The 13229-nt window shown below is 37.5% G+C and overlaps 1 protein-coding gene across 1 annotated transcript; it reads right to left on the bottom strand.

The window, feature by feature from the left end:
- Positions 1-60: 60 nt before the first annotated feature.
- On the bottom strand, positions 61-5026 carry GCG (glucagon). Its single transcript, XM_068543964.1, has 4 exons — positions 4935-5026; positions 3313-3474; positions 1535-1672; positions 61-208 (listed from the first exon to the last, which is right to left on the bottom strand). The coding sequence occupies exons 1-4, from the start codon at positions 5024-5026 to the stop codon at positions 61-63; spliced, it is 540 nt and encodes a 179-aa protein (XP_068400065.1).
- Positions 5027-13229: the final 8203 nt, after the last annotated feature.

Below are 13229 nucleotides of genomic sequence, written 5' to 3'. Positions count from 1 at the left end.
TGTAGCAGTATGATAATGTTTATGAAAGTGTTGAAGGTTTTCAGAATGAACTAAAATAAATCACCTGTCAGTAATTTTTGTCTGAAGCAACCAGTTTATAAAGTCTCGGGTGGCAAGATTATCGAGAACCGTGTTCATCTCATCAGAGAAAGAGCCATCGGCGTGTCTGCGGCGGAGTTCTTCAACGATGGTGACTTCCTCTGGGAAACTGAGAAAAAGAGAGGTAAAATCAGTACTTGGTTAAACATTTCAAATAAATGTTTATTGGTTGCCTATCACTGGTAACATGTGTAAGCATTACTGACAAAACCATATGTTTCTATTTACAGAGGGCTTATCACAAAAAGCCTCATAGAAACTTGCATATCAGAAAGGGAATTAGGTAGAATAGCACAGAGCTGGGACCTGAAACTAAGGCCTTTTCCATATTCCAGCTGCTTCAAAGATTTTAGTGTATTGCCAACACAGAAGTTATTATTGAGACTATTAATTTGTTTATAATTCATAAAAATATATTCTAGCCTGTAAAACTAGTGATTATCAAAACAGCCTTGCCAAGTGCTGTATTAAGGGATTAAACCTTAGTCTATATCAGATTTTCTCTTCGATTGATTTATTTAGCAGAATTTTTGGTATCCCTTTAAAACACTGTAAAATAGTCTCAAGTGTAAGTGACTATTTTCCCACTGATTTTGTAAATTTGATTGTTAATGTTTTAAAAATCAGCAGCGATACTAGTTCCCTTTTGCCTCGACAGCTCTTTAAAGTCTCACTAAAAATAAAAATAGAGTGGAACATGAATTTCCTGCTTCTCATAATTCAAATGTCAATCAAAATGATCACAAGAAAATGGGATGGTTCAGGGGTCTGTTTGGTGGTGGTAAAATCCAAGAAAGTACCTAAAGGTCTTGGGCGTATTTTCAGCTGTGATAATTTAATGGTTATCTTTATGACAGTCCCATAAAAAATGGGCACATTGTTAAATATATAGATGTTTCCACATATCTGTATTTTGAATGTCATTTCATTAAACGTCTTAAGTTTAATTCCTTTCAGTCTTTATCACATTTTTACCTCAATACTCACTAACACAATGCTTACTAACACATAAATTATGTAAATATTTAAAGTGAAACTAAGTTTTCTGCATTATTTCTTCTTTTCCCTTATCCCTAGTTTTCCTGGACAGTCCTAGTTTCAGCTTATTTTCCTGGTATAGTTATCAAAAGCACTCTGTTTATTCTCAAAAGTGTCCTGGACTGGCAAATTAATGCCCTAATTATAATACAACTATAATGGGGGATAAAAAAGTAACCTGTTTGACTCTATTATTAATACTTGCTAACAGAGATAAAACAGACGAGACTTTTGTAAATTGTCTCCCACCAACAGGAGTTATTTCTTTACTCTGTGAGACTATACTAATGGCTTCCGTAATGCAGATCCATATATAGATAACCGTATTCTAAGTTTTTCACATCAAGCAAAAAAAAAAAAAGAAGAAGAAAAGTTAAGTAAGAATGTACAGACTTACTCTCGCCTTCCTCGGCCTTTCACCAGCCAAGCAATGAATTCCTTGGCAGCTTGGCCTTCCAGATAAGAACTTACATCACTGGTAAAGGTCCCTTCAGCATGTCTCTCAAATTCATCATGACGTTTGGCAATGTTATTCCTGAAAGAAATGTGAAAGTTAAATTGAAGATCTGTCTCTTTAGCAATATGGTTCTCACCTATAAGCAAGCAGTGGCAGCTTTGGGTTCGGGATTCTGTGTGGCTTTGAGAGATGAGGGTGGGTAGAGGACTTGTCTGGAAGCTACATTAATTATCTGGAGTGAAGGTTGATGGGGGGCTAATAAAAATTATGGGAGGCTAAGCTCCCTCACTCCACCTAGTGACCCATTTTCACCTGCCCTGCTTATCTGTGCCATTGACTATTAAAGCAGCATTTTCTTCAGTCTCAATGTATGGGGACTATCCACTGTGCTATGCTACCTGCAAACAAAACAGCAGCTTGTCATTAGTACATACGGGGTCAGAGTTAGTTAACTGAATCATGGGAAAGCAAAGGAGCATCTCAAAATGTCATCAAAAGACCACATGATATTGGATTAAAGGAAATGTGTGATGGGCTGGCAGTGAGGAAAGCTAAGAAGATGACCCCGTATCACCCTCAAATGTGTACAGAGTGCTCTGTGGAGGTGGTTGACCAGATAGATGGTCAGTTGTTCCATCATATATTAGCCCTGGAAGGTTTCATCTTAAACACAACAGAAACTGCCTGGGAGCTAGGATTGTTTTACATTAGTTTACCAAGTCGTGGCATTCTCTTTCTAGAAATGAAGACAGTTGTTTGCATTTTTTCAAATATGTGATTTCTCCCATTTCACCAATGGCCCCATCTGTAATCCTTAACGAGGACTTCTCTCAGTGTCTTCTCTGACCATGACCGCCATCTTTCCTGTACTCTCCAGTTTAAGGATTTTTGGTCAACAGCTCTCTTTTATTCTTCCCGCTGGCTAGTTTCTCTCTGTCCCCCTTCTCCATTCTATCCAGACAAATTTATTCCCTTTTCCTGATTTTTAGATTCCTTCAGCTACTTTGTCTGCATAACTCCCTTCCCCTTGTGGGTCACCCTCCAAAGAAATTGTGAAATTCCACCATCCCTGTGAAACCCTTGCGGCTGATTTCGTCCAGTAGCCTGGATGCAGCAAAAAAACCCTCGAAACTGTCAAAGGAAGTCCAGCATTAAAATGTATGCCTTGCGATAGGCTTGTGTTCTTATATACCTTCTTCTCTCTTTATGCTGTGCAGCTAGGCTGTAATTTTAAATGTGTATCTTGGATTGTATTCTACAAGAAAAAGACTGCATCTGTTTCCATTCCTTACCATGACTAACTTGGCTAGAGGATACTTTGTGATCATAGTCATGAGTTTGAATCCTACAAGGGAATGTTGAATCTGCTCTTATCTTTTGGTCAGGGATTAGATTTCTAATCTTGCAGGTCCATAAAAGTCAGCTTTCAATTTTACAGGAAAATGGGCATGAGAGTGAATATTGCTAAGACCACAGTTGGGAAAATTTAAATTCTATGTCCCATTGGAGGGTGGGTAAGAGTTTTGGAGGGATGAGGGGTGGGACATTCAGAGGCACATTAGGAAGGATAACATCACCAACCTTGAAAATCATCAAAATTGAAAGAGCTTATGGGCACTATTTGATATGCACGATAACTTAAGAAAGTCAGGAGGAATTTTAGACATATTTAAGTAATACATTTGTGTGCAAATTTCTGATCAGGTTCAGACTCTTACTTATTCCTCTTGGTGTTCATCAACCACTGCACAAAATCCTGGGCACGCCTGGAGTCCAGATACTTGCTGTAGTCACTGGTGAACGTGCCCTGTGAGTGGCGCTTGTCTTCATTCATCTGATCTGGATCATTGAGCGGGTCGGTCTGGGGAGCTGGGAATGATCTGTGAAGAAGAGTGATTGGTGCAATTAAATCTCTCCTCAAGAGTAGATTCACTTGAGAAGCAGCTTCTCTACAAAATACAGAACCACATGAAGTTGGAAGGCAGGTTCCTTGAGTATTTCAGTTGGCAGTTCAGAAAGACCTTAATTTGCCATGGGAATCCCATGGTTTTACCAGAGTTGAATGCACTCCGATTTGGAATTCTAGCAATTGATTTTTCGACTGGCTTCTTTTTTCTGAAATAGGATTAAATAAATCTTTTTTTAACAATTTCATCTACTCGTAATTATGTTAATAATGCCAGAAGAGAGCAACGCCTTGAATATTTTAAAAGAGTGAAGAATACCAAACCGTTTTTTTTGGGGCAGCAGATTTATGTTCCGAATTCTGTTTTGCATATATTAGTATAAAAAAGTAGCTCCATTACCTGGCTATGTGGTAGCTAATGGTGAAGGAAAGACAATTAAAAATTCGAAGAAAGGCAAGAAAAAGCCCACTTGCTAATTTGAAACTGTGTAGTGGATAATCCACATGCCAGTAATCAACAGTTGGTTGGCACGGTTATGTGGGGAAATATTCAATATGATTAAAACTCAAAAATAGAAATGAGATACTATTTTTACCTATCAAATTAGCAAGGATTAAATACCGAGGAGGATATTGTGAGAGGAGTATTTCTATAATGCTGATGGGAGTGTGCATGTGTATGACTTTTCTGGAAAGCAAGTTGGCAAGATAAAAAACTTAAGCTCATTCAGATCCTTTGACATGATTATTTTACTACTAGAAATAAATCCTCAGAAAAATAGTAAGAAATGTAGGAAGAAATGTTATTTGCAGCATTCTTTGTGGGAAAATTTGAAGAACCCTTACATACTCAATAGAGCAGGAGTAGCTAAATAAATATTGTATATTTATGAGGTGAAATAGTATGTAGCCATTAAATACCATACACTTAATAGATATTTGTAATGATATAATAAAAATAAGCTAACAATACAATGCTAAGAGACAGAACATAATACAAAGCTGTAACTGATCGGGATATATTTATACACAGTACATGCATATTTTCTATAATGAACATGTATGACTTTTACAATTAGTAAGAAACAGTGTTAATTTTTAGAAAGGAATAAAAGAGGAAAAGTTGGTGTGAATAATTAAAATGACCTACTCTGCAGTGTGAGTAATGAATGAACGGGGAGTATTAGCTGAAGATTTCAAAGAGCTATAATTTCCCATGTAACATATTTTTCAACATTGCCCTCCCCTTCGGTTATGAAACAACATACTCTGATCTGTACTCTAGAAAAGCCTTTATCACAATGATACTTTAAACATTTGAAAATTCTGCAGAGTATTTACTCCAAATTACTGAGACCTATTTATTAATCACAGTTATCTCGGGCTGTATTCTAACCATAGTGCTATGTTAGTTCAAGTCTAAAGATTTAATACCTGGATTTCTCCTCTGTGTCCTGAAGGGAACGTTGCCAGCTGCCTTGGACCAGCATTACAAGCAATCCAGCCACAAAGTAAATGCTTTTCATTTTTGCTGCCTGTTGGAACACAGAGTCAAGGGAAAGAGACCCTCAACCATATTTAAACCAGTCAGACTAAATTAGTTCAATTTTGACTAAGTAAATATTATAAATAGAACAAAAAGCTAGTCATCAATTTTATTCTGATTATATTTCTAGTAATTTTAAATATTAGATTATATTTTTCCTGCAGTTCTTTTTTTTTTTTTGGTGGTTAGAAAGAATACAAAAGATGTGTAGCACTATGAAGCTTTTTCATTAGTGTAGGACACTTCTGTTAATGGTTAGAAGGCTCACTTCCAGACTTGAAATTAAAAATGTCCACGATAAACATTGAAAATACCCACTGTAGATGATATGCTACATATGGTTAGCCTGAATGGCGCCTTATCCGTAATGCCACCCTCTTCACTATCAGTCTGGCTTTCAATTAATAGTCCTTCACTTCCAAGCATTTACATTATACTGCATTTCAACCATCTTAAAGCAGCCTCAGGCTACAACTTGGCATACCAGCTGTCGGTTCAGATGTATTATTCATTTATATTTTAAATAGTGTAACTTGGTCTAGACTTTGTAATTATAAAGCGGCCAACAGATTTGAGGTATTTTAGGGTGCTTTGACCTGTTCTAAATTAAAGGGAAAAAAAATCATTTTATAGACAAGCAATTTGCAACAAGAACTAATGCTTCTGGCAACTTGAACAATCACAACTAAGAAACTAAGAGATCACTGTCATAAAGAAAATTAATGCTTGCTTCTGAAGTCTTGGAAGTCCCCTGGTTGTTTTATAATTGGACTGAGTCCAGGACGTGTCATTCACTGCTAGTGACACCCTAGACCAGGTTGTAGAATACCTCGCATCACAAGCAGATGCCTCATGAAGCCATGGGATGCCAAGGACATCATGATGCAGTGTGGATGGGCGGGGTGGGACCAACATGAATGTGGCCAGAATGTCCCCGCAGGACAAGCACCCCTATTTTCTGAATGAAAACCTCAAGTCCAGTGTTTGTCATGAACTTCCCTCTGCTACTTTCAACCGACCGTGTTTACTTTGAGAAGTGGGGATTTCAATCCAAGTTTGATCATGCTTATCCATAAAATATTTGAATGAGTATTTTTAGCAAATGGCATTTGGTTTGAAATAAGTATTTTATAAATATTATCATTTTAAACTATCAGTCTTTTCTTTAACATCTTAGCCATACTTACTCTCTGTCTTTGGCACTAAAACATGGAGACTGTAATACCTGCGTGATATTTTTTTTCCTTTGAAATGTTAACTCTTTTTAGATTAAGAGGTCAGTTAGACAAAGCAACACAATAGGCATTACATATTCATCCTTCTTCATTCATCAACATTCAATTACTAATTTGGCATTTTGCTGTGCTTCAGTTTATCTGGTTGGCAAACTTTGGAAACCTTGCCAAATATATAGGCAGGGTCTTCTGATTATAATTTTTAATGATAAATTTATGCTTTCAGAAACTTAAAAATTAAAGCAAGCATTTCTCTTTAGGATTACGTCATTGTTGGAAAGTCAATTGAGAACTGTAATTCCTTCCACACAATGTCCCTAACGGTTTTACAGTATCTTCTATGATGTCCTCTGGAGGCAGATATGGAGCAGGTGGTTTTCTGCCCCTGAGAGAGCTGGTAGAAGAAACAACCATACAGAAGAGAATGCTCGAAGTCCTCTCCAGGCAACAGAATGAGCTCTACTGAAAGAAGTAACTGATTTTTAAAATTGTATTTATTCATTGTGCAAAAGTCAACAGAATTGTGAAAAATTTAAGAATAAGGTTGTTTGAATACCACGACTTGAGAAAGCAAATATTTGCATTATTTTGGTATCAAAATCTTATTCAATAAGAGAAGACTTTCCAATTACTTCCCCACCCCTGCTTTAGGCAGCCTACAGAAAGAATCTGCAGTTTTATAAGAACCTTACATTTCCACTCAAATTTAAAAGGAGATATGGTACCAATAGTATTTCCTGAATAGAAAGTCTTTTAGAAAGATTAATCTTTGACCTAGGCAAGGTGACATACAGCGTATCCCTAAATATATTGGTGCTTTAGGCCAAATACTTTTAAAACTGGCTAGATCATTTCCTCTCACAGGTGTTAATTAGTGTGTGGAAAAGAAACCATACCACGTAATCATTTACCCATTGAGGATCTTCATAAAAGTGTTCTTTGTCCTTGAGAGCTTAAGTAGGTACTTTAGAACATCTGATTTTCTTTTTTAATGGTATTTACTATAATTTCATTTTGGAATGTAAACATTTTAGATATTTTGTTTATTACTATTGGTCCTCAATACATAGTAAGTAATTATTAATCTATGCTTTTACTCAGCTCCATCCACAGAATTCCCAGTAATCGATGATATTTGCTCTCTGCACAAAATATGCTATGTCCTATTTACAAAGAGCTGATTTCATGGACTTTGATTTTTTGATAGCCTTATCAGCCTTATTTGAATATTTGAATGATGATGTTAATTCTGCTCTTTTGGAAAACCATATGTTTTCATTGGTAAGGAGCAATTGCTGTTATAACCTCTCTAATGGACACATTTCTGCTGAATTTAAAAGACTCCTTCTGTTCACAATAGTACACACATTTATCAAATCCAAAGAAAAATATTTGTTTTTCAGAATGTTACCACTTATTTTTAAAATGCAGTTCTCATAACAGTTAAATCTTGTAGTTAAGTGCATTGATTTGAATCTTTGTTTTTCTTTCTATTTTGTATCTTTGCCTTGAATTATTTCTTCAACTCACTTTGCGGCTACAGTATGTTGAAGTTTATGTAAATGCATTTTATATCACTTTTTCATCTCAACTCTGCCCTGTGTATTATAGTAATAAAGTATAAGATGAAAAAACAGCACTATAATTCATAATACTTTGCCCCCTTATGAATACTTAACTGGACCCCAAACAAGATTTTCAGTCTTACAATCTGTCAGTATTAATCTTACCTTCTGACACCAGGAGGTGGGACAGAGCAGGTGGAGAGAGAGCGAGCCCTCTTTTTGGGACTTTGGTGTGCAGTGTCCTGAGCTCTGTAGTTCTGCACCGAAGCGCACTGCTTTTATATCCTCTCCAGTGTTGTTTAGCCTCACAGATATTACGCTGACAATATAAATTTTTCATCTGTGAATAATGGGTTTTTGTTACAAACAATTTCACTCGCTCACTCACTTTGCTCATCTGCATTCTACGTTTATATTGGGTGGGAAGTCAGAGACCAGGAAACTTTTTATTTACTCTTGTCTTTTTTTTTTTTTTTTTTTGCTGAGAATGATGGAAAGGGCAGCTTGGAGATTCACCTTTCACTCTTGATCAGGCATGAAAATCACTTAAGTACTCTAAAGTGAATTTTTATGCTGCAGACAAAAGAACGTGAAATTACATAGTCCGTGGCCAACCCACTTTGAGCATAGCCTTATTCGAGGGTCTTATAAGCCCCTCTTTGCTATTTAGTTACGATGAATTTATCTTAGTATAATAATCTATTCATCCTTTCATCTACCCAAATAATAAATCACTCACTCAAAACATACTTATTAAGAATCTTACACTATACGAAATTAATTTGTATTAATTACTGTATTTCTTACTGTATTATTTTGTTGGGGAAGTTTAAAGAATATCAGTTAAGACCTAATGTGTCCTGTTGTTAAAAATGGGATTCAGGAAGAAAGGATAAAGCAAAGTGAGGATTAAACATCCAAGATAGGTGATGGTAATAAGACAGGGTCTAGTATTTCGTTTTCCTTCTAATGGATATTTAAAGGCTAACTCTGCTGATAAGAGAGTTGGACACTGATTTACAAAAGAATGAGTTACTATGTATACTGTCATATTTACTGAGCTTTGTGATCTGCCACTTAGGACTTCAGTGACCTATGGGATTTAGCAGATATGAGTCTGGTCACCTTAGAGAAAGAGAAAAATGGGAAAGATCTGGACAGACAGCATGACGACAGTGTTGGTGTAATTAGATTTTAGTTTGGCTGCTATCAACAAGCTGTGTGGCCTCAGTCAAGTCACATACTCTCTTTATGCCTCAGCTTCCTGTTTGGAAATGAGAGTGTTCGTTAAATGACTCTTCTAAAATAAAAATTTGTTTTCATTTGACCAAATCATTGCAACGTGTGTTAACTAGATTCCAATATTCTAATATAATCGACTGCATGGTGAAACTTGCACAGAAGTAAATCATTGAGATAACTGTAGAAACATTCCCAATGAATTTAAACTGTTCACTTTGTGGATTGGACCCACTGTTGGATGTAGAGCTATTTAAAGGCCATAGAGATCAGTTCTCTGTGAAACTGGGGGACCTCAGGAAGAAGTATTTGTGCTGGTGATTACTGATGGTATGTCATTAATGTTAGCCTTGCTATTCAAAGTGTGGTCCAAGGACCAGCACCACTTGGGAGTTTGCCAGAAATGCAGACTCTCAGGCCCAAGCCCAGACTTAGTAAGTAATTTGCATTTTACCAAGATTCCCAGGCAATTCATATGCATATTAAAGTTTGAGAAGCACAACTGTGTAAAATACATATCTCATTTTCTTCACCTTCTCCCCGTGCTGGCTCGTGTTTTGACCTGAGGACGGCTTTCACCAGCAGAGGGGGTGAAAGAGCAGAGAACTGTGGCACACCTCGGGGCTGTCTGGATTAACAATTAACGCATGCTGTAATGATTTGAAAGTGTGGATTAGTTTACTATATGATCAAATTGTTCTTCCCTCTGGCCTCAATCCTCATGAGTATATTGGTTGTATTTTTATTAAATTGTTTGGCATTCAGTTCTATTTTTTTCCCTTTGCCTGTTTGAGTAGATGTTTCTTCCCCTCTTTCTCTGCCCCTGTCAGTCTGTCTGTCTGTCTTTCCTTTGCAGAGGCTACTTGTTTGTGGGAGCAGCCTGAAGAAGGGGGCTGTGCAATGACGTATATAAGGGCGTTAACGTGGCACCTGGCATCTCAGTAAATGCCCTCTCCCAATATATCACGAAAAAATTTCTTTTTTTCCCTCCACTCCGCTTGCTTTCTATTATTTCAGAAGTGACTATCTCGAGTTTTTTCAGGAAATTTCCTCTAGCGCCATCTCCAGCCCAACAACCCTGATTCTTGGGGGTCCCCAATACCATTAATGATAAGCGTTCTGAGAGTGCAGAAGCACTAAGAGTGCCACTGAATAAGGCACTGCTCTCCTCCCTTGGAAGGGGAAATCAGGCACCCTAACAGACATGGTGTCGTCAGAAATTAAGACAAACAACAAGTGCAACTTGGACTAGTGGATCTTCTTGCAATGACTGTCCCAGCATCAACATCCACCTGGCCTTCAGTTTCCATCATCGCACTCATTCAGTTATTTAGACGTGAGGCAGGGAAAGTGGTGGCCCTGCATTTATATAACTAGTATTAAAAAGCTTGTCTGGGAGCAGGGAAGTTCTGGGAGAAGTCATCTGGAGTTCTCCCATCAGGCTGTGTGGCGGCACCTGAGGTATGGCCACGTGATAGCTATGATATGCCTTCCGGAAAGGTCAATTTGACTCGATAAAGGTAATTTAAAACATGACTATTATATGGAGTGGAGTGCAAAAATGTGCATCAAATTTTAAGGTGAAATAAGTTCCTACTCAAAGCTCTCTTACTTTCTTTGCAGGGCCGCGTGCTTGGCTTAATGTCCTACTCTCACCATCTTGAAATTCTTAATAATTTTTGAACAAGGACTCCACATTTTTGTTTTTTACTTGGCCGCACAAATTAAGTAGCAGATTCTGCTTAGGACCTCACCTCACAAGATCCTAGGGTGCGGGGGTTTTGCACGTTTATTTTCCTCAGCTGTTCAGGAAACTTGAGTTGAAATGCTTGAGAATGGCAAAGATCCAGGTTCACAGTGCACTCTGGTAGCAAGACTATGGTCGAGGGGAACGCTCGTGCATTGCTGATGGGATTACAACATATCACAACACGTTCGGGGCACAATTTGGCAACATTAACAAAATTACAAATACCTATCACCCTTGGCCTAGTAAGGCTAAAGCACCATTCTGGAAATTTATCCCATCTATATTCCTACCTATATATGTAATGATGTAGGTAAAAGTTTCTTCATTGCAGCCTATGAATAGTAGTAACAGGTTGGACCCAATCCAAGGGGCCATGGATAGAGCAGTTTTTATAAAAAGAATGAGGAACCTATTTATTCGCCAATATGGAAAGTCTCTAAGATATGTTGTTAGGTGAAAATAGGAAGGTGTATTATGGATATACAGTAGGTTGCCTTCTGTGTTAGGAGAGGGAAGGGGACAAATGTATGTTTATTTACTCATCACTGTGTTTAAAAAAATTGGAAGAATGCACAAGAGATTAATAAAAGCGCTTACCTGTAGGAGGCAGTGTGGAGCTGTGGGCTAGACAGGAACAGAGTACAAAGAATACTTCTTAATATATATTTGTTATGCCGTCTGGAATTTTTTACCATTTCATTTCATTATTTATTCAAAACGCTTAAAAATGCAATTTAAAAAGGGATGAAAGCTTAAACTTTAAAGCTAACTGTACAGCTACACTTTGACCTAGTAATTCCACTTCTAGGTGTTTTACCCAAAAGAAATGAAAACGTATATCCACGAAAAGACACGTATAAAAATGTTCACAACAGCTTTATTTACAACAGCTACAAACTGGGAAGAACCAAACTATCCATCAGCAGAAGAAAAAATAGACAAATTGTGGTATGGAATTCATATAATGGAATCCTACTGAACAATAACAGATATTGGCAGCAATATGGATGAATTTCACAGATATGATGCTGAATCAAAGAAGGTGGACACAAAACACTGCATACAGTATGAATCCATTCATAGACGTTGCAGAAGCAAAGCTAAGGTTAAATAAAACGCAGAACTGTGGTTGTCTCTTGGAAGAGGAAGATAGTCTGGGGGTAACTTTCTGGGGAGGTGGAAATATTCCATATCGTGAAAGGGGTGTGTCTCACCAAGGCATGTCCAGTTGTCAAAATAGTGCAGCTAAGATTTGTGATTTCAATTTATGTAAATTTTAACTAAAAGAAAAAAATAGTAAAATTTAAATTGGTATGGAGAAGCATGGTAGAATATTGATAATCGTTGAAATTGACTGATGAGTTATTACAATGAGGTTTTATTACGTGATTCTACTCACTTTAGACATGTTTGAAATTTTCCAAACTAAAAAGTTAAATTAAAGCTATTATAAAATAAATGTGTGGGTGGGCCATTAGCACCAATTAATCAGTTACTCTGGAAGCTAAAGAGTTTGACCCTTCAGTTACCAAGGATGAGTTAGGTAACGTAAATGAAGTTCAGAGACACGCGGGGGCAACAAAGCTTGGAGGTAAATTGGTAGCGCAGGGCCAGGCCTGGGTAAATGGAAAAAAAACTTCAAGAAGACAGGGTGTGAGAACCACCGTTCAGAGGTAGTGGAATAGTGATCACAGCTCCTTCTCAATCATTTTCAAGGCCTGTCCCTAGGGTATGCCTCCGCCCTCATGCAAGACTTAATAGTGACCACTAACACTTTCCCGATGAGTTTGAGGTCCATTTTGGTTTCTTGGAGGTAATCCTCTCCATATGCATGTTATTCCTCTTCTCCATAACAAGGATCTTCTGAAAATAACCCACGAGCCTGCAAAAGATCACCCCTCCCCACCCCCAAAAATTGTCTATAGCATGTGAGAGAAAAGTTTACATTAACTCAGGTTTGTTTTTTTTCTAACTTGGTAGAAAAAAGTAGGGAGTCACTTAACAAAATCCTTTGAAACTTTAAAAATTGAGTACATATAAGGTAATGATCAGATGCCTTTCACATCTCCTGAGTGTCTTGATGAACACAGGGGTCCAGAGGCAATAAAAGAAGAACATCCAAGGCGAGTTCTGAGTTTGCCAAAGGATGTGAGATAGATTTTTCCTGAGAGATATTTAAGAAACAGGTCATGACCCTTTCATCTGGAATGATTCCAAAGAAGCCTGCTGGGTGAGGGGAAATTCCATAATGAGATCAGCGGACAGTTTTCCCACCCTGAGGCTCTGAGACCCTGTAGACAGCCCAGCTCACAAGTCTGAGGAGGGGACCGTGCGGCATCATGGCTTTGCATATGTTGATTTTATCTCTTGCTAGATCCCTGGTATAATGAGATG

Source organism: Eschrichtius robustus, chromosome 5 (assembly GCF_028021215.1).
Source record: "Eschrichtius robustus isolate mEscRob2 chromosome 5, mEscRob2.pri, whole genome shotgun sequence".
In the NCBI taxonomy this organism is placed as follows: domain Eukaryota; kingdom Metazoa; phylum Chordata; class Mammalia; order Artiodactyla; family Eschrichtiidae; genus Eschrichtius; species Eschrichtius robustus.
This window is presented reverse-complemented; position numbering and strand designations above follow the sequence as displayed.